The 20,945-nt window shown below is 32.3% G+C and overlaps 1 protein-coding gene across 12 annotated transcripts in view; it reads left to right on the top strand.

The window, feature by feature from the left end:
* Window positions 1-20,945, top strand: part of Uba6 (ubiquitin like modifier activating enzyme 6) — a 127,639-nt gene that overhangs the window by 15,545 nt on the left and 91,149 nt on the right. For all 12 annotated transcript variants that reach the window (XR_013425796.1, XR_013425793.1, XR_013425792.1 and 9 more), the window contains exons 3-7: window positions 6,445-6,539; window positions 7,226-7,254; window positions 11,146-11,240; window positions 11,766-11,877; window positions 17,881-17,961. Coding sequence is in view for 6 of the 12 variants with exons in the window: in XM_078021349.1 (XP_077877475.1) it covers window positions 6,445-6,539; window positions 7,226-7,254; window positions 11,146-11,240; window positions 11,766-11,877; window positions 17,881-17,961 (412 nt within the window). In the remaining 6 variants the exon portion in view is untranslated. The remainder of the gene's footprint in view (window positions 1-6,444; window positions 6,540-7,225; window positions 7,255-11,145; window positions 11,241-11,765; window positions 11,878-17,880; window positions 17,962-20,945) is intronic.

Raw genomic sequence — 20,945 nt, 5'->3', positions numbered from 1 at the left:
TATCCACACTAAATCAGGATAATATACATAGTTAAACAGATCACTTTGAATCAATGAAATAGAAGACACCATCAAAAGCATACTGTTGTGGGTCAGGTCGCTCAGAAAACACACCAAGTCCCAGTTTTGTTCAAATTGAAGAGTCTTTATTGTCTGACCAGCCAAGACTGCTTCCTACAGGACCAAGTTACCTCTGCAGGAGAACAGCCTTGAGCTCCAACATTTTAGGGTATTTAAAGGCAAAACCTGCAAAAACCACAACCATGTAGACGTAGCTACAAGCAAGGAGGGTTCAGAAGTTGGAGCGCGAGCAGTTAGCAAAACAATGCAATGTGTACATTGGTATTTCCCACCAGACTTTCCAGGTTGGCATAGCAGCAAGCAAGTAAGCAGAAGGGAAGTGGGTCAAAATGACCCTAGTTGAGTGCAAGTTAGAGAATGGCTACTAATGTCTAGTCGATCAATCTCTAACAGGGTACATTGCCCAGGAAAAATGGGAACCAAAGAGAGAACAATTTTACGTTGTATAAGAATTGCCATTTTGTATTGCCAAGTATGCTATGCTAGGTAACTATTAATGAGTACAAAGGTGGGTCTTTCTCATTGGAGAAGCATTTCTTACATGAATGGAGTCTCAGGGTAAAATGGAATCTGTTTGGTCATTGCCCATATAGCCTAGCCTATAACACCTACCAACCAAGAAAGCCCTAGGACCAGAGAGATGATAGCTGAGTTCTAAAAGACCTTCAAAGAAGAACTAATGCCAATGCTCCTTAAATTATTCCATAAAATAGAAAAAGAGGGAACACTCTAAACTTATTCTTTGAGGCCAATATCACCTTGATTCCAAAACCAGACAAAGACAGATCAAAGAAAGAAAACTTCAGACCAATATCTCTAATGAATATAGATACAGAAATTCTCAATGAAATTCTGGCAAATTGCATACGAAAACATATTAAAAAAATAGTGCACCATAATCAAATGGGGTTAATCCCAGGGATGCAAGATTGGTTCAACATATGGAAATCAGTAAATGTAATTCAGCATATCAATAGACAAAGATAAGAATCATGATCATCTATCTCAGTAGATGCAGAAAAAGCATTCGACAAAACACATCACCCCTTCATGTTCAAGACACTAGAAAAACTAGGGATAACATTGTAAAAGCTATCTATGCTAAACCCAAGGCTACGATCATTCTAAATGGGGAAAAATTGAAAGCATTCCCTCTAAAAACTGGAACAAGACAGGGATACCCCTTTTCACTACTTCTATTTAACATGTCCTTGAAACTCTAGCCAAAGCAATTAGCCAGACAAAAGAAATTAAAGGGATACAAATAGGAAAAGAAGCACTCAAACTATCACTGTTTGTCAATGACATGATCTGACAGGATCTGAAAAATTCCACCAGAAAACTTCTAGAACTAGTAAATGGATTCAGCAAAGGAGCAGGATATAAAATCAATACCCATAAATCAAATTCATTTCTGTACATCAGTAGCGAATTCTCTGAAAGAGAACTAGGAAAACTACCCCATTTACAATAGCCTCAAATAAATAAATAAATAAAAATATTTGGGAATCAATGAAAGAGGTGAAAGACCTCTGCAATGAAAACTACAGAAAGAAATTAAAGAAGATCTTAAAAGAGGAGAACCATCTGCAGATCTCTGGCACTTATTCTAAATCTCTCCACTCTTGTGCTTAGCTTATAGATCCTAGCTTTCTTGAATTTTTAGCTGTTTCTTTAATTCAGGGAGACCACCAGATTCTCTTTGCATTTCCTTCCCTCCATTGCAGCCTGAAAACTTTGCAAGTAAGAAATAAAACAAAGTTCACTTCATTTGTTTTTCTCTTTTTTGATATTACTCTTCTGAGTTGTGATTATTTGGTGTCTAAAACCTGTTATTTTATTTATTTTGTCCAATTTTCAGTTGTTTAAGGCAAGAAAATAAATCTGGTCCTTATTACCTCACTATGGCCAGTAGAAGTCCTATGAATATATTAACTAATTCTCATAAGCCATTTTTTCTTCATGCTTACCTTTTCCCTAGTTTAATAGTCTAAACTAAGGAAAACACATTTCCTTTCATGATTTCTCTTTGAACTCGTATTATTTCTTCAGAATTTATCTTGAATGAGCCCTCATTTGAAAACTTTCCATGTCTTGGATTGATGTAGATAATCCCTTCTTCTGTATTCCAGGTTTCCATACTTTTTGGTACTTATGTATAGCACTTAATCTTAGAATTATGTGATTATCTGTCTCTATACTAGTAGCATATGTCTCTCTCCTAGTAGCCAGTACCTGGCTCAAAATAGTGTTTTAATAAACATATGCATGCATAAAAAAGATAACAGAAGTTCATCCAGAAGAAAGTGATTAGAGTATTTAGGGGTACTCATAAATGATGTCTTATTGCAATTAAAGAAATGGAAGGGTTACCTGGAAAGAGAAGACTCTAAATCTTGAGTAGCATCTTCAAATATTTGGAGGACTGTCATATCAAAAAAGGATTGGACAAGTTCTCTATGGCTTCAAAATTAGGACATAGTCAGTGAAAACTATAGGGAATATTGTTCCCTCAAAAAGGGAACATTTTTCTTGTCTTTTTACTTGGTATATTCAGTGTTAAGTGGCATGCTCACTTAATAGAGTCAACTATAATAATGCTAAACTTGAGTAACTTAAATTTAGATACCATCTCTAGTACTTCCTAACAGTAACAATTTCAAAGCATTTTAGTGTCATTGGATTGCAAAGTACCTGACATATTAGCTTGCACAAAGTAGGTATTTAAATAGTAACCTTCCCTTAAGTAGCTAAACATTGAAAGGTGGGAGATCGGAGTGACTGGTGAGAAACAGAGATTCTGTGGTTCTTTGGAAAACCTTAGAGCATGTATCTTGGTTTTATTCTTTTATTTAATTTCTTCTTTTTAGATATATATGACACTAGAGTGCATTTTTATTTACTTACATGGAGTATAACTTATTCTAGTTAGAATTTCATTCTTGTGGTTGTACAGTGATGTTTCACTGGTGGTGTATTCATATATAAACATAGGAAAGTTATGTAGATTCATTCTTCTGTCTTTCCTATCCTATCCCCCCTCACTTTCCTTCATTCCCCTTTGTCTAATCAACTGAACTTCTGTCTTCTCCCCATCCCTTGCTGTGTGTTAGCAACCACATATCAAAGAGAAAATGTGACCTTGGTTTTTTTGAGATTGACTTATTTCACTTAGCATGATAGTCTCTAGATCCATCCATTTACTGGAGAAAGTAATAAAATCATTTCTTCCTATGGCTGAGTAGTACTCATTGTGTATATATACAATTTCTTTATCCATTCATCAGTTGAGTGGCACCTAGGTTGGTTCTACAGCTTAGCTTAGCTGAGTTGAGCTGCTATAAATGTGGATGTGGCTGTATCACTGTGTAGTATCCTGATTTTAACTTCTTTGGATAAATACCAAGGAGTTAAATAACTGGGTTGAATGGTTTCATTCCTAATTTTTTGAGAAACCTCCATTCTGCTTTCTAGAGTAGTTGTACCAATTTGCATTCCCACCACACTGCACGGGTGTATCCTTTTTGCCCACATCCTCGCTAACACTTATTGTTACTTGTATTCTTGATAATTGCAATTCTGACTGGAATGAGATGGAATCTCAGTGTGGTTTTAATTTGCATTTCTCTGATTGCTAGAGATATTGAACATTTTTTCATATATTTGTAACTTTTTATATTTCTTCTTCTGTGAAGTACCTTTTCAGTTTCTTTGCCATTTATCGATTGGATTATTTGGGGTTCTGGGTTTTTTTTTTTTAATCTGCATGTTTTTGTCATTTATAACTGCATTCATATGGTTATTATTTTATTTTAAAATTTATTTTATTTTAAAGGCAAGACTAAGATGGAAAACACTTTAAGCATAGTTCTTGTGACTGTAAACGTAGAAAAGAGGATTCAAGTCCTTGAGAACATAGAAGTGTTGTTCTTGTGTACCAGCCAGTTCATTTCTTTCATTAAATTAGCAAATTGTTTTTTTGTGTTACAACGTGATAGGACGTTATTCATCACTGAGGAAGCAGTGACAAATAAGGCAAAGACCCTGCCTTACGGAATCCATGTATCACCTAGAAAAACAGACAAATAGGGCTGGGGATGTGGCTCAAGCGGTTGTGCGCTCACCTGGCATGCGTGCAGCCCGGGTTCGATCCTCAACATCACGTACAAAGAAGTTGTGTCCGCCAATAACTAAAAAGAAAGAAATATTTTAAAAATTCTCTCTCTCTCTCTCTCTCTCTCTCTCTCTCTCTCTCTCTCTCTCTCTCTCTCTCTCCTCTCTCTTTAAAAAAAAAAGAAAAACAGACAAATATTGAATACACTGTAATAAGGTGTTACAGATGCACATAAACAGTGGTCTATCATTGTATTAAGAAAGGATAGGATTAAAGGAAGCATAATATAGGAAAGTAAAGTGTAAGCTGAGACTTTAAGGATGAATAGAAACTAGTCAGGCCTAGAATATTAGGGGAAAGGAATATTCTACAACCAAAGGAACGTACCATATTTGGAGAACTAAAAATCTTTATATTACACAGGAACATGGAGTTCCACAAAGGGTGACAAGAGATAGGATTGAAAAGCTAAGCAAGAACTAGATTATGAGCGGCCTTATGACAAATTTTAAAGAATTTGGACTTTTACAGTAAGGGAAATAGGAAACCATTCGGATTTTTAGAGTAAAAGAAGGATTGGTTAAAATTTGTACATTAGAAAGATTATTCATCTTTCTTAGGAAGTTAATAGGTAATCTACAAAATGGGAGGGGGATCAAGAAATGAAAGTATAAGCATGTCATTTAGAGATAAAGATCACAAATATTAGGAAAAAATAAATAAAAATAAATTCATGATGGCTGTCCTGGGGAGTAGGAATAAGTACAGGGAAGAATTAGGTTAAAGAAACTAATTGTTGTTGGGTTTGGTACCTCCCCCCATTATAAATTTTCTAGGATTAATTTTTTCCTCAGTATACATATATTGTGGCATAGAGAGTAAGAGTAAATGCTAAGTCTTCTACCTCAGTTAAATTTTACCTTCACTTCTTATGTTATTTAACCTCTCTGTGCTTAAGTTTTTCTGTTGTTTTGCATGATGGTGATGGTGCATAATAAAAACTTAAGTGTTAGCTACTGCTGTTATATACCAGTCACTATTTAGGTGCTTAGATACAAGGCATGTAGATACTGTTAACAACTGTAATACGAGTTTTTTTAAATGATTGAGAATAAAAACAGAAGAAAAACCAGAACCAGTATAGATAATTTTATCAACCTGATTATTAAAAGAAACTTAATGCACATATAGATAACGTTGTGGTGCGTTTTTTTGTTTGTTTGTTTTTTATTTGTTCTGAATAGTCATACATGACAAAATGCATTTTGACACAAAATACATAAATGGAGTATAACTTCTCATTCTTATGGTTGTGCATGATGTCGAATTACACTGGTTGTGTAATCATATATGCACATAGGGTAATAATGTCTGATTCATTCTATTATTCTTCCTACTCCTATACCCTCCTTCTCCTTTCACTCTGTCTAATCCAAAGGACCTCTATTCTTCCCTAGCCACCCCCTTATTGTGAATTAGCATCCACAGATCAGAGAAAACATTCAGCCTTTGGTTCTTTGGGATTGGCATATTTAACTTAGCACAGTGTTCTCTAGTTCCATCCATTTACAAATGCTATAATTGTTTGTTTTTTTAATTAAAAAAAAATTTTTTTTCAGTGCTAGGGATTTGAGTGTAGGCCCCAGTACATGCTAGACACGTGTTCTACCATTGAGCTACTAGAACAGCATGATAAGAGCATTGTGTCTTAAACAGCTGTAAAGTATACATTCTTTTCAGGAATACATGCAACATGTCTTAAATTGATCAAATACATGCTCAGATTTTAAAATGTGAATATATCAGATTGTGATATATGTTCATAGTCCATTCAAGCTAGAAGTCAATACAAAATATAACTAAAAAATTCCCCATCAAGTTTAATATTTAAAAATACACTCTGGGTTATTAACCCATGTTATATTGTTCATGTAACCCTAAACAATATGCTTACATTTTGCTTGTTTTTCAGCTTTTTATATAAATGAGCTTGCTTAGAATGTCTTATTGTATGTCTTGTCTCTTTGAATGAAATTTATGGGATTTATTCATATCAGTAAATGCAATGATATTTCAAAAAAATCTACATTGACAATTTATTGAATTTTCACTGCAATATTTAATTATTTTAAAATACCATACTTAGCTATTCTTCATTCTATAGTTTTGGGCATTCTCCTGGCTGTTAGTTTGCAAACAACTTTAAGGGATATGTAATTTTAAAACATTAATCTTTTTTCATTGTGTAGTCGACAGAGATATGTTCTTGGGGACACAGCAATGCAGAAGATGGCCAAGTCCCATGTTTTCTTAAGTGGTATGGGCGGTCTTGGTTTGGAAATTGGTAAGCAATATTTTATTATGATTTTATGTAATACTTTTGACCAACATAAGTTTATTTTAAAGAATTTAATTCATTCTATTATTCTTTCTTATACATTCCATAAGGAAATTAGATCCACAAGCTTCATTGAATACTTTTTTTTTTTTTGGTACTTGGGATTGAACTCAGTGGCACTCAACAACTGAGCCATATCCCCAGCCCTATTTTGTATTTTATTTAGAAATAGGGTCTCAATGAGTTGCTTAGTGTTTTGCTATTGCTGAGGCTGGCTTTGAACTCACCATCCTCCAGCCTCAGCCTCCTAAGCCGCTTGGATTACAGGCATGTGCTACCATGCCCACCTTGAATTCAATTTTGATTTCTTTTGGCAAGATTATTTCTTGACATTGTTATGTACTTTCACAAGGAACCAATAATGACTCTCTTTGCTTCTGTTTTTGTGATGTTAATATCTATTAATGATTAATTGCCGTATCCATTTATATATATTCATAAAAACATGTTTGTAAGAATATAGTAAAATTTTAAAAGTGGTTGCCTCTGGGTGGAATGATTATACAAAATTGTATTTATTTCTTTTTTGTTAATCTGTATTTTCTAACTGTTTTTTGCAAGGGACTTATATTTCTTGTATAATTACCAAAAAATAGTCATTTAAACTATTTCTTTTTCTTTTCTCTTTATAGCAAAGAATCTTGTTCTTGCAGGGATTAAGGTAAGTGAATGTATGTCCTTTAGTAAGAAAAATTATGCTTACGATTTTGTTTTTGTTCATTTATAAAGGTAGTATTTATACTTTGACTTATTGTGCCTTTGTTTAATAGAAAAATTGTTTTTATACTCCTGTCCTTTATAAACAAACAAGAAATTTTAAAAATGTTGTAAGGGCTGGGGATGTGGCTCAAGTGGTAGCGCGCTCGCCTGGCATGCGTGCGGCCCGGGTTCGATCCTCAGCACCACATACCAACAAAGATGTTCTGTCCGCCGAGAACTTAAAAAAAATAAATATTAAAAATTCTCTCTCTCTCTCCTCTCTCGCTCTCTCTTTTAAAAAAAAATGTTGTAAAATAGAATAGTTTATCAAAACTTACGTACATATCACATAGCTTCATTTACCAATTCAGAGACACATATCCATCTATTTCCTTCTTATTTCTGACAGTCTGCAACTGCCAAATTATTTTAGTGTAAATCTTAGACATAGTATTTTCTATATCATTCTTGAACACTTTAGTGCGGTACCTTTTGTAAATATTAATACAATACCATTTTCACACCTAAAAATGTAACAAATTCTAAATATTGTTTATATTACTTACCTGTTGCTATGAAATCATTTACCCACAAATTGGATAACTTAAACATTTCTTATCTCCAGTTTCTGTGGGTAAGGATTCAAGCATGAGTTAACTGGTTTCTTTATGTGAAGATCTCATAATGCTTCCATTAAGGTTTTAGTAGGAATTGTAGTCATCTTGAAGCTAGCTTAGTGGAGGATCTGCTTCAAGCTTGCTCTTCTTTTTGGCAGCATTTGGGTCTTCATGGGTTAAATTATTGGACTGAGAACCTCAGTTCCTTGCTGGCTCTGGGTCAGAGGTTATCCTTAGTTCATTGCTTTGTCATATTCTCCATAGCGCAGCTCATACTGTGGTAGCTTGCTTCATCAGTGTAAGAAAGGATAAGACAAGAAAGGGATTGTGCTAACAAATCAAGTTATAGTCTTTTATAACCTAATATTAGAAGTAAGTGCAGCCCATACTCAAGAGGAAGGGCTGACCCAAAGACATATATATAGGAAATTGGAAGCATTGGGGTCATCTTTAAAGTCTGTTTAGCATAATCATAAGTTACCTTGTGTTCAGATTTTAGTAGTTTTCTTATATCTTTTTTAAGGCTTTTTTGGTTCTCATAGGGTTTCAAGTAAATTTATATATTGAACTTGTTTATTTTAATCTGAGGATTTTTTCTTCCTGGATTTAATTTTATCTTGGAATTTATTTGTTTAAGAAACTAGTCACTGGTAACATATTCCCTTATTCCTGCAATTCCTGTAAACCGGTAGTTATGTGCAGAGAATCAGAATCAGATTTGATTCTTGGGCTGGGGATATAGCTCAGTTGGTAGAATGCTTGCCTTTGCATGCACAAGGCCTTGTGTTCAATCCTCAGCACAACCCAAAAAAAAAAAAAAAAAAGATTTGATTCTTTTTTTAATATCTTAATTTTTTAAAATATCTTTATTTTGTTTATTTTTATGTAGTGCTGAGGATTAAATCCTGTGCCTCGCCTCACATGTGCAAGGCAAGCGCTCTGCCACTGAGTCACAACCTCAGCCCTGATTTGATTCTTTAGCAAGACTATTTTATAGGTAATATTGTGTTCTCCCATCAGGAGTTAATAATATCCTGTTATCCCTCTTTTTATGATGATTATTAGCCATTAGTGATCATTGCCTAGATCCATTGTTTCATTAGGGACCACAGTTATATTCTCATTTATTAGCTGGGTTAATATTTTAGAAAGAAAAGTTTCCATTCATCACTTATTTAAGATCATACATATATGAAAGGCAAGATAATACTTGAATTTTCCTTCTTTAATTGCCAGCTTTATAAATCTGTGGATTCAGCCAGCCGGGTGGTTCATGCCTGTAATCTCAGCAACTCTGGAGGCTGAGTGAGGATCAAAAGTTTTAAGCCAGCCTTAACAACTTAGCAAGACCCTGTCTCAAAATTTAAAAGAAAAAAGGGAAGGGATGTAGCTTACTGATCAAACACTTGAGTTCAGTCCCTGGTACCAACCCCCCCCCACACACACACACACAAAATATATAGTGGGTTCCTATCCCAAAAGAGACCTGTGAACTCAATATGTATGTGTGTATGGATATGTCGTGATAAATGCAAAGATTTAAGCATAATTAATATATTTTGATCCACATAGAGATTATTTTCATTGATGCTAAAATTGTTCCATCTTTGGTTATCGGAATTCTTTGCAACTTTTTAAGTTCTTTTGATACAACTCCAATACTGTTTGTCACTTATAAAGTCTTTTTGGTAGATAGAATTAAACAATTCTAATGGTCTAATAAGCACCAAAATTTCTGATTTTCAAGTTTGGGATTATAAGGGATTACTAAAGTTTTTAATTCACATTTAGGATTGTTGGATATTTTATATTTTAAGCTTTTTTATCTTACTGTATGTAGGGTCTTACTTAGTTCCTAGTGAAATTAACCTAATTACTTGCAGATGTTCATATATATGAGACATAGTTTCAGAATACCAATTTCAGTATTATTAATAAAATATGTTAACAACAGCTCAAGGGTTTTTTTTTTTTCTTTTTTAAATCCTACTTGAATTTGACAGACAAATTAATGGTTTTCTTAAGACACTTTAATTCCTCTGGGTAATTAGGCAAATGACTCAATATTTATGTTAACAGTTTGGTTCATTTATTTATTTTGCTTTGGATTTTTAGGATTTGCTTTTAATTTAATTGTGCTGTTATGTGACATATATTTGATTTCAAAGTCATATTTACAAAGCAATATATTTTCAGTATCTTTTCTTAACCCTGTTCCTTTATTCACTTATTATATTATGCCCTTTCTTTGATATTTTCTTCATTTGTTTTTCAATATAAGCAAATGTGTATACACATATATGTGTATCTATATATGTGTATGTATATTTATCGCTTTCTGTCTTTCTTATAGTGACTTGCTTTTCTCTCCATCTTCCTTTTTTATCATTTAGTGGCATATCCTGAAGATTTCTAAATTTATAGTTGCATGCATATACATATGTGGATATATCACATATATGAAATTTTCCATATTGGAAAACTTGGATATTTTGATTATTTCTTTTTTAATAGTGCTACATTTAATACCCTTGTACATATGTCATTTTGTATGTTTCCCTGAGTGTCTTTTGGATAGTCCTAGAAGTGGAATTAGTATGTCAAAGGATAAATGCATTTGTCTTGAAAGAAATTGCTAAATTTCTTTCCATTGAAGTTGAGTCACTTCACATCCCCATCAGTAATTATGTGAGTGGTTGAGTACCTCACCCTCATTAGTACAGCAAGTTGTCAAAACTTTTGGACTTATTATGCCAGTCTAATGAGTGAGAAAAGGTATTTCTTTCCTGAGTATTGCCAAGCATCTTTACATATTTCTTACAAATTAATCTTGCCCTTTTTTCCTGTAAGATTTGAAAGGACCTTATATGGATTGCAAATATTGTTTTTCTAGCTTGTGAATTACTTTTATGACTTGGAGCATGGCATATTTTTAAATGTTTATAAGAATTTTTTGAATTTTTATACATTGAGGTTTTTAAGGTACTTATTTGATAAGTTTAAATTCTCTTAAATGCTTAATTTTTTTCTATCAGTGTATTGGGGTTTCTAGATTTTACATGATCATATATCATCTATAGATCTAGTTTTGTATCCTTTTTGATTTTTATGCCTGAAATTATTTTTGTTGCATTTATGCATAAAAATATAGAGAGTATAGTGTAAATAATATTAGAGAAAGTTGAGTATCCTTGTCCTATTTTAGATTTCAACAGATACTTTCCTCTTTTCTGAAGGCACTTACAATCCATGATACAGAAAAATGCCAAGCATGGGATCTAGGAACCAACTTCTTTCTCTGCGAAGATGATGTTGTGAATGGTAGAAACAGGTAAAGATATTTTGATGTCTTATCATAGTTTTTAGAATTTTTTTTGTGTCCAGAACACCAGTTCAGTCATAGTTGTTTAACTCATTACCATAAATTTACAGTACCATAGTTAAGTAAGTACTCTCGTATGCTTATTTAATTATTTATATTGGGCTGAGGCTGTACCTCAGTGGTAGAGCACTTACCTTGCATGTGTGAGGCATTATCAAGGTTCTTATATAGTCATTGCTATCTAGAAAATAATTTCTTTGGGATTGTTGAGCCATATCTTTAGTATTATTGAATCATTTAGACTTCTAGGACATGGAATTTAGAACCATAAGTGTACACTTTGAGATTATTTGGCTTTCTATGAATTATGACAATATATTTTTAAGATTATATAATTTTATGAAACATAAATTAGCTTTTTTCTTGTATAATTTATTGTTTCAATTAAAATTTCATAACATATTAAGTACTTATGATGTCATTAAGTGTCTAACTTTGAGAGATTGAATGAAAGATGGTTAATTATTTTTTTAGGGCTGAAGCTATACTTTACCGTATTGCAGAACTAAATCCATATGTTCGCGTCACATTATCTTCAGTACCTTTCAATGAATCCACAGATCTCTCCTTTTTACATAAATACCAGGTTAGTAAGCCAATTTTGTATTAAATGTTATTGACTGATTCCCAGACATATCATCAAGTATTAATACAGCATGACTGTTGTTAGTATATTGAGCAAAACAAGAAAATTTCACATTAGAATTATTGGAGTAATACTTATCAGATATTTCATTTTTCAAGAGAGGACTTAAGAACTGATGACACAGAAATTTATTTGGCTATTTTAATAGTAATGTGCATAAAAACTACTGAAATTCATTTATACCAGCATGCAATTATTTCTTCCTCCTCACGTATCTGCACGTCATTTAGGGGTTCTGCTGTATACACTAAACTTAGCTTGAACTTCAGAGTCTGAGTATCTTAATATATCTCTTCTTAGACCAGGAGACTACACCATTCATGTTCTCATGTTATTAACAGAAAAACAAAAGGCAAGCCAACCTCTCAAGAACATTTCATTGTCCAAATAAGCCACATTGTCAAGGTCAAATTTAAGACGCAAGAAAGTACTCTATTTTCTTCCTAAGGAGCCATAAAGAAACATTACAGTTAGAGTGGAGTAAACATGGATCAATAATTCAATCTTCCTTTTGTACTAAAATTTTGTAGAATATTGGATATTCTAAAAGTACCTAGGTTGACCCTGTTTTTGTTTTGTTTTATTTTGTTTTGTTTTTCTTTGATTAAATTTTGTCATTTCTTGTTTAAAGATCAGTATGTAGACTTAGGTTCTGGACCAAATAACTTAAAATCTATTCTTCTGACACCTAGAATTCCACCCAAGAATTACTAACATACTTTCATTTAAATGACTACCTAACCAGAAAATAAAGTAAGTGATTAGAGGCCAGGTAAACACCCTGTTGGACACTCTCAGGGACAGAGCTATTTGTTTCAATACTTGTTCTTAGGAATTAATGGTGAGAGAAAATATGAGATGCAGATTTAGATCTACATGAGATAGAGAAATGGTATTGAGACCCAACTCCCTCTCTTCATGGAACTGAAATTTCAGAGACCTACAACCTTAGTGAAAGGACAGGTAATAGTTTCTCCTTGCCTATCAGAACAGTAAACTTGTCTGATTTTTCTTGAGCTCTTGATGAAAAAACAAAGGTCTTCCCTAGAAATTTGTAACCATAGGCCTATACCCACACAGGTTTAGAAATCAGCATAATAATCTTTGTGGTCCAGAAATTCCTAAGCTAAAGATTTAATGTAAAAAACCAAAGTAGTAGTACTATTTTGACTATACCCTAGAATGCCAGACAGAAGCTAAACAAATTTAGATAATGTACTCTGTCAGGCCACTTTGCATTCTAATATTTAAAGCCCCTTTGAGGAATTAACAATCTAAAACAATAAAAAGCAGTTCAATTGATCAAGAGTTGATGGATAGAACAAATTAGAGTTAAACCTCTCTAAGTATTTCAGAAAAAAGAATTGTTGGAAAAAACCTGTAAATATAGTTTTCAGACTGAATAAATCTTAAAAGAAGGGAGTAAATATTTAATGTAAAAATGAGAGTATCAAAAAAGACCAGACAGATGTAAGGAATTAAGTAGAAAATGTAGAAATGAAAATCTAGTCATAAAAATTAGAAATTAGTGGATATATTAAGCAGTGGGTACACAGATATTAGATAATTGAATAATAGCTCTAAGGCAATTGAGGCTACAGTAAGAAATAAGAGAAAATATGAGTAATAAAAGAAATGAGAGCTTGAATGGAAAGCTTTAATTTTAGAGATTGGATTTCTAGAAAGAAAGCATTAAGAAAAACAACAAGACTCAAGGAAATTATGGCTAAGTCTTTTTCAGTATTGATAAAATACAAATCCTCAGATTCAATATGTATTGGTTTTTGTGTTAGATTTTATCTTACTTTCAGGCTAATAAGACCAAATAAATAGTTAGAGATTTTTAAAAAAGGAGATATTACGACTTAAACCACAAAAATGCAAAGAATGAAAACCCAAACAGATCAATGACAAATAGTGATATTGAAGCAATAATTAAGTCTTCCAAGAAAGAAAACTATAGGACCAGACAGTTTCACTGCTAGATTTTTTTTTTTTTTTAAGAATACCTAATTCCAGTTCTTCTCAATCTATTCCAAAGGATTGAAAAGGAGAGAATCCTTACATAATCATTCTACAAGACCAGGATTACCCCATTACTAAAACCAGACAAGGACACAACAAACAAACAAACAAAAAATACACACACACACACACACAGACCAATGTTGTCACTAATCAATAGTGCAAAAATTCTTAACACAATTCTAGCAAATCAGATCTAACAGACATCAAAAGAAAATTTACCATGATCAAGTTATTTATCTCATGGTCACAAGGATAGTTCCAACATACACAAACCAATAAATGTAATAAGAACAGAATGAAGAATAAAAATCATTCATTAACCATCTCTTAGACACAGAAAAAGTATTTGTGCTTGGTGTGGTAGCACATGCTGTAATCCCAGCACTCAGGAAGCTGAGGCAGGAGGATTATAAATTCCAGGCCAGCCTGGGCAAATGAGCTATATCCTATGTCAAAATGAAAAGGGTTAGGGATACACTTCAATGATAGAGCATTTGCCTAGTATGCACAAAGCCCTGCGTTCAATCCTAGTACCACAAAAAATTAAAAAGAAAAGAAAAATCCTTTGATAAAATTTAACACCCCTTCAAAATAAAACCCCTAAACAAATAGGTATAGAAGGATCATAACTTAACATTGTAATTCAACATTGTAAAGACAAAAATGATTCCTACAGCCATCATAATGAATGAGGAAGAGCTGAAAAGTGTCCCATCTAAGATCTAGAACAAGATAAAGGTGTCCATTCTTACCATTCTTATTTAATAAAGTACTGGAAGTTTTAATGAGAGCATTTAGGCATGAGAAAGAAATAGAGGACATAAAAATAGGAAATGAGAAAGTAAAAATATTCCTATTGGCAGTGATACTATACATAGAAAAACCTAAAGTTCAAACAAAAGGCTATTAGAACCAATGAACAAATTTAGTAATGTTGCAGAATACAAAATCAACATATAAAAATCAATAGCATTTTTATGCAATAATAATGAGATTATTGAGAAAGATATCATGAAAGCAGTCCCATTCACAATAACTATAAATAACAACATCTAGAAATAAATTTAACTGAGGGAGTAAAAGACCTCTACAATGAAAATTACAAAATGCTGATAAAAAATTAAAACACACAAAAAATGGAGGGCCCTCTTTGTTCTTTTTTTTTAATATATATATATATATATATATATATATATATAATTTTATTTATTTTTTTATGTGATGCTGAGGATCTATATAATTTTATTTATTTTTTTATGTGATGCTGAGGATCGAACCCAGTGCCTCATGCATGCTAGGCAAGCACTCTGCCACTGAGCCATAACCCCAGCCCCTCCTCTTGTGTTCTTGTATTGAAAAAAATTAATGTTACTTAAATGTTATTACTACCAAAGTAATATATAGATTCAGTGCAATTATCATCAAAATACCAGTGATACTCTTTTCAAAATTAGACAAAAGCAATTCTAAAATTTATATGGAAGTAGATAGCCAAAATAGTTTTAAACAAAAAGAACAAAGAAAAGAAAATACTGGAGATATCAAAATACCTGCTTTCAAGACAACCACAGAACCATAGTAACAACCCTATGGTAGGGGCATAAAAACAGATGCACAACAGTGAAACAGAATAGAGATCCTAGAAATAAACCTGCACATCTACAGCCAACTAATTCTCAATAAAAGCACTAAAAACATACATCAGAAACAAGCCAGTCTCTCAAATGGTGCTAGGAAAACTGGACATTCATATATAAAAGACTGAAACTTGACCCCTATCTCTCACCCTATAGTAAAATCAACTCAAAATTTATAAAAGCCCTGAATGTAAGAGCTGAAGGGAAAACACTTTAAGACATCAGTGTAGGCAATGATTTTCTGGCTGTGACTGTAAAAGGACAAATTTTAAAAAAAACGGCATTACATCAAAGTAAAAATCTTCTACACAGTAAAAGAAAAAACAGTGAAGATCTAACCTACAGAATGAGAGGAAATATTTGCCAACTACCCATTGGCCAAAGGAGCCATGGTACCTAAGGAACTTAAAAAACCTAATGTAAAAACACGTAACCCAACTAGAAAATGGGCAAATGATCTGAATAGACATTTTTCAAAAGAAATGAAATAACAAAAAATATAAATATATGAAAAGTGATCACTATCATTAGCCATCAGGGAAGTGCAAATCAAAACTAAAATGAAATATCTCACCCCAATTAAAACAACCAAAAATGGCAAGGACGTGGAAAATAAAGACATTCTCATAAACTGTTGACGGGACTGTAGACTAGTAAAACCATCATGGGAAGCAGTATGGAGGTTCTTTTAAAAGTTGAAAATAGATCTACCATATGATCTAACATTCCTACTTCTGGGTATATATATATATCTAGAGTAAATTAAATCATATCAAAGATATGCCTGCACACCCATTATTACTGCAGCACAGTTCACAATTATGAAAACCTGGAATTAACATAGGTGCCCTTTTACATATGCTTAGGTAAAGAAAATTTCACAGATATATACAAATGTATTTGAGCCATAAAAAAGAATGAAATACTGTTATTTGCAGCAAAATGGATGGAATTTGAGGACATCATTCTAAGTGACATAAGCTAGACATAAAAAGACAAGTACTAAATTTTCTGTCATGGAAATTTTTTTAAAAAGTGGACTGAATATACAATGGTGATTAGTTTGGGAAGTGAGAAGGAGGTAGATAAAGGGAGGCTGAATTTGGTTGGTGCACACCTATATATGCATGTATTGACATATCACACTGAACCCCCCTTAATTTGTACATGTTAAGTAATACACATTAATCAAAACTAAAATAATTTTTTTTAAATGTGGAAATTAGGTTTTATTTTGTCACCATCATCACCACCCTCCAATCCCACTAGTGTAACACAAAGGGCTCAATGGATGCCTGTGCACGTAGTGCATTGCTTTAAGAGAAAACACTGAAGTTAGGAAATCTGCTGTTTTATAACATGCAGTAGATAAGTCTTTTCCCTTGAACTCCCTTATCCTTCAAGTTTTTAGTTGGTATATATAATCCAGAGATATGGCCCCAAGTTAAACTCTTAACATTTATGGCATACCCACATATAAATAACATCAAGATTATGACTTTCCAAATGTCTCATTACAGGTAGCATACTATATTCTGACATAGGTAAATAAAACTAAATCCATACTTGAATATTGCTAGTAAAAATTAACATCCAATTCACTCAGACCAGCAGAGAGGAAACACAAGGGGACTGAAAATCTTGTTCTTTACTACTACATAGACAAATGACCTTAAGGAGAAAGTATTTGACCTCTTTGAGTCTAAGGTAATTATAATAAAATCTGATTTTAAAAACATCTAATTTTAGCAGAATTAAACATAAAAGATTAAGTATGCATTGAAAATTGTTTTTGCTATAGGATTGAGTGATTTCACTAATAATATTGTCATTAAAAAGTTTATTTTTTGAGTCTGTTGAATTTCAGAAGTAAACGAAAGTTACACCAGCTAATATGTGTCTTTAAATTATAAGAGGCTTTTAGTTTGCATGAAAGTAGTATTCTGATAGTTAGATTGGTATTTTCATGGTAGTAACAGGTAAAACAATGCTCCAACCACTTGGACAGTGCCCAGATACCACATAGGATATTAGGTTTTCTTCTAATAGTGAAGTCTCTAATAGTAATTGAATTTAATGGTAGATTTCCCCTGCATATGTTTTTACTTATAATATTTTGTGTTTCTGAAGGTAATAACCTTAGAGCGAATACAATAGGGTAATATTTTTTTTAATAAGGATAGCATTTCAAACTAATGTGCTTCTAACTTTTAAGAAATTATACTTTACTAAAAGAATTTTTCATTTTGTAGTCTGTAATTTTTTTTATTGTCAACAGTGTGTGGTGGTGACTGAGATGAAACTTACATTGCAGAAGAAGGTCAATGAGTATTGCCGTTCTCATTACCCTCCAATTAAGGTATTCTTATTTCATAATGATATGCAATTAATCAAAAGAGGAACAATTTTACTATTAAAATTTGTAGCTACTCATTGAGTTACAAAGAAGCTCTTTTTCCATGAGGACAATCACATAAGATTTCTCTGTTTAATTTTGGTATATTCATTTCCTGTTTTTAAAACGGGGATCTAAGTTTGGTTTATAGACAAATTGCCAAAATTAAGCAAGAGTTAAGATTAGGAATGGAAAGGTTGATAAACAGTAAATACATCATCTAGTTTTAAATATGATATAATGATGGTTTTCAAGAGGTGCATTATTTCATTCATCAAATATTCATTGAACATCTATGTGCCCGGTGCAGTTCTGGGCCCTAGAAAAACATTAGTGAACAGGACACAGATTTTCTTATTCATGAAACTTGCCATCTGCTAAGGAAGATGTATAATAAATAAGCAAAGAAAAAAAATCTGGGCAAAGAATAAAAGCAGTATCTGTATGAGGTTGAGAGAACACCCAGTGCCATTTCTGTTAGATTAGAAAGTCAAGGAAGTCCTCTTTGGGCTGCTGACATTTGACTAGAACCCTGAGAAAGAATCAGCTATTTAAAGATCTGGAAAAGAACATTCAAAGCAGAGGAATGTATAAAAACCTGCAAGTTTAAAAATTAACTTGGAGTGTTTGAGCAACAAGAGGCAAGCCAAGATCATTAAAATGCAGTTAGAAAAAAGGGAAAAGGATAGTAGGAATAAACAAACTAGTGTATTAGATGTAGAGAAGTAGGTAGAGGGCCATAATTTATGGGATCTTTGAGGATATTTGAATTTTAAGCCCCTTAAACATTGATATGACTTACATTTACATTTACTTTAGCTTGTTGTGTGGAGAGTAGACTGTAGCAGTGGTTTCCAAAGTGTGGTCTTAGCATAGTTTCTAAAGCCTTTTCAGGAGTTCTTCTCAAATTGTTTTCATAATGTTACATAATATTTCATAATATTACTTTTTCACTCTTATGGGGTACAGTGAATTTTTCCAGCATCTATATGATGTGTTTTGATGTCAGTCCTCTGACACTTTGTGGAAATTGTCTGTTTTTGTATTTTAATTTTTTCTGTTTTAATCCTTTTTATTTTTTTTTATTATTTTATTTATTTTTTTACAGTACCCAGGGCTTCACACTTGGCTAGGAAAGCACTGTGCCATTGATCTAGTTGTCCTACTTCCCTAGCTTTGTTTTAAATAACAATAGGTATAACTCACATAAACAAAAGCCCTTTGAGCTTTTAGTAATTTTTAAGAGTATGAGGTAATTATGAAAGTGATCCCAAAGAAAGAGAACTATTGGATTATAAGAGTAGCATAGGGGCAGACAGACCAGTTAGGAATTATTGCAGTAGTCTAAATGAAAGATGCTGGTGTCCCAGATGAAAAATGAAGTGAAAATAGAGAAAATGAGAAATTGTTGAGTTTGAGGTAATTTTTTTTTTAAAGGCTGATATAACTTGTGCAGTTTTTTAAAAAAGAAAAAAAAAAAAGGCTGAGGGGCTGGGGTTATAAGTCAGTTGGTAGAGTGCTTGCCTCTCATGCTCAAGGCCATGGGTTCATCCCCAGCACCAAAAAAAAAAAAAGAAAGAAAGGCTGATAAAACTTGTGAATGACTGGATGTTAGTTTTTAAAGAGTAAGCAAGAATGGCTCCTAGTTTTTTTGTTTTGGTGTTTTGTTTTGTTTTGTTTTGGTCTAGCATAATTAGGTGTTTGGTGGTGACACTGGGAAGAAAGAAAAAGCATAATCCTTCTCCTGTAATTGAATACACACAACTAACTCTCCTTTGTTTTGGAGGTTACTGTTTTCTTTGGGAGAAAAAAAAAAAAAACTGTTACTTTAAGAATGGCATTAAGCCAAAATCATTCTGTATAGTATAAGTATGCTAAAAAAATTTTCAGTTTGGGTATTTTCATAGTCTATTTGTTCTCTCTGTGGGAAATTTGTGCTCTAGTTCACAATTTAAGGTCAATCAGGATAATCTGTAAACTTACAACAGGGAACAGAATTTTGACTAAGTAATTACATTAAATTATAAACTAAAATCTTTGTTTATGTAACTGTTACACATATCTATATTTCAGAATTGTTTTGGGAAAAAAAATACATAAATTGTCCTGGAGTTTTCAGCTTTTAAACTTAAAAAAATAAAAATAAAATTAAAAAGAAGCAGCAACAGCAGCTGCATATAAATTTCTGCCCAGTAAAAGAACAACAAAAACTGTATATACCCATTTTAATCAATAAAGACAACACATGATCAAGCGGCATGTACTTTAATAGCCATCTCATACTTTGAAAAATAGGAATGACAAATCATTTTTATGAGATATACCCAAATGTCACTATATTTTATTTTTGTTAGAAAACTATTTTATGCTGGGTTAGATATGCTACAGAACAAGTATTTGTAATTTTTTAGCAATAGCTCTAAAAGTAGTTTTCAGCACAAAAATAATTTCTTTACAAATTCTTTACATAGAAACAATGCATTTTTTAAGAACATTGCTTTTAATAAAATACTTCAGATTTTGTTAAAGAATCTGATTTTTAATTTCACAACTTTATTTTTTCACTTTTAGTTCCTCATCCTTTTTTTTAGACTGCTGTTAGCTTTTCATTCTGTTCTATTTTTCATTCATTTTACTGCTTTTAGTGAATGTATACTCATTTCTTTTTTTGCTAAAATATTCATTCCCAGGCCATTAAATCAAATAACTATTATATATTGTGCTCGAATTTTATGAGGACATAATTTTTGTTATTTAAAAATCATAAAATGAAAAATGATGATATATACTTATTTTTCTTCTAACTTTGTTATACCAAATAATCCATTCACCAGATGTCCAAATTTCTTGATTCTTAACCTGATCTATATACAGTTTATTCTACTCATGATTCATTTTATTTTCCAAAGAATATACTTAACTATAAATGTAACTTTTTATGAAAGAGT

The sequence above is a fragment of the Ictidomys tridecemlineatus genome, chromosome 9 (assembly GCF_052094955.1).
Source record: "Ictidomys tridecemlineatus isolate mIctTri1 chromosome 9, mIctTri1.hap1, whole genome shotgun sequence".
NCBI classification, from domain to species: domain Eukaryota; kingdom Metazoa; phylum Chordata; class Mammalia; order Rodentia; family Sciuridae; genus Ictidomys; species Ictidomys tridecemlineatus.
This window is presented reverse-complemented; position numbering and strand designations above follow the sequence as displayed.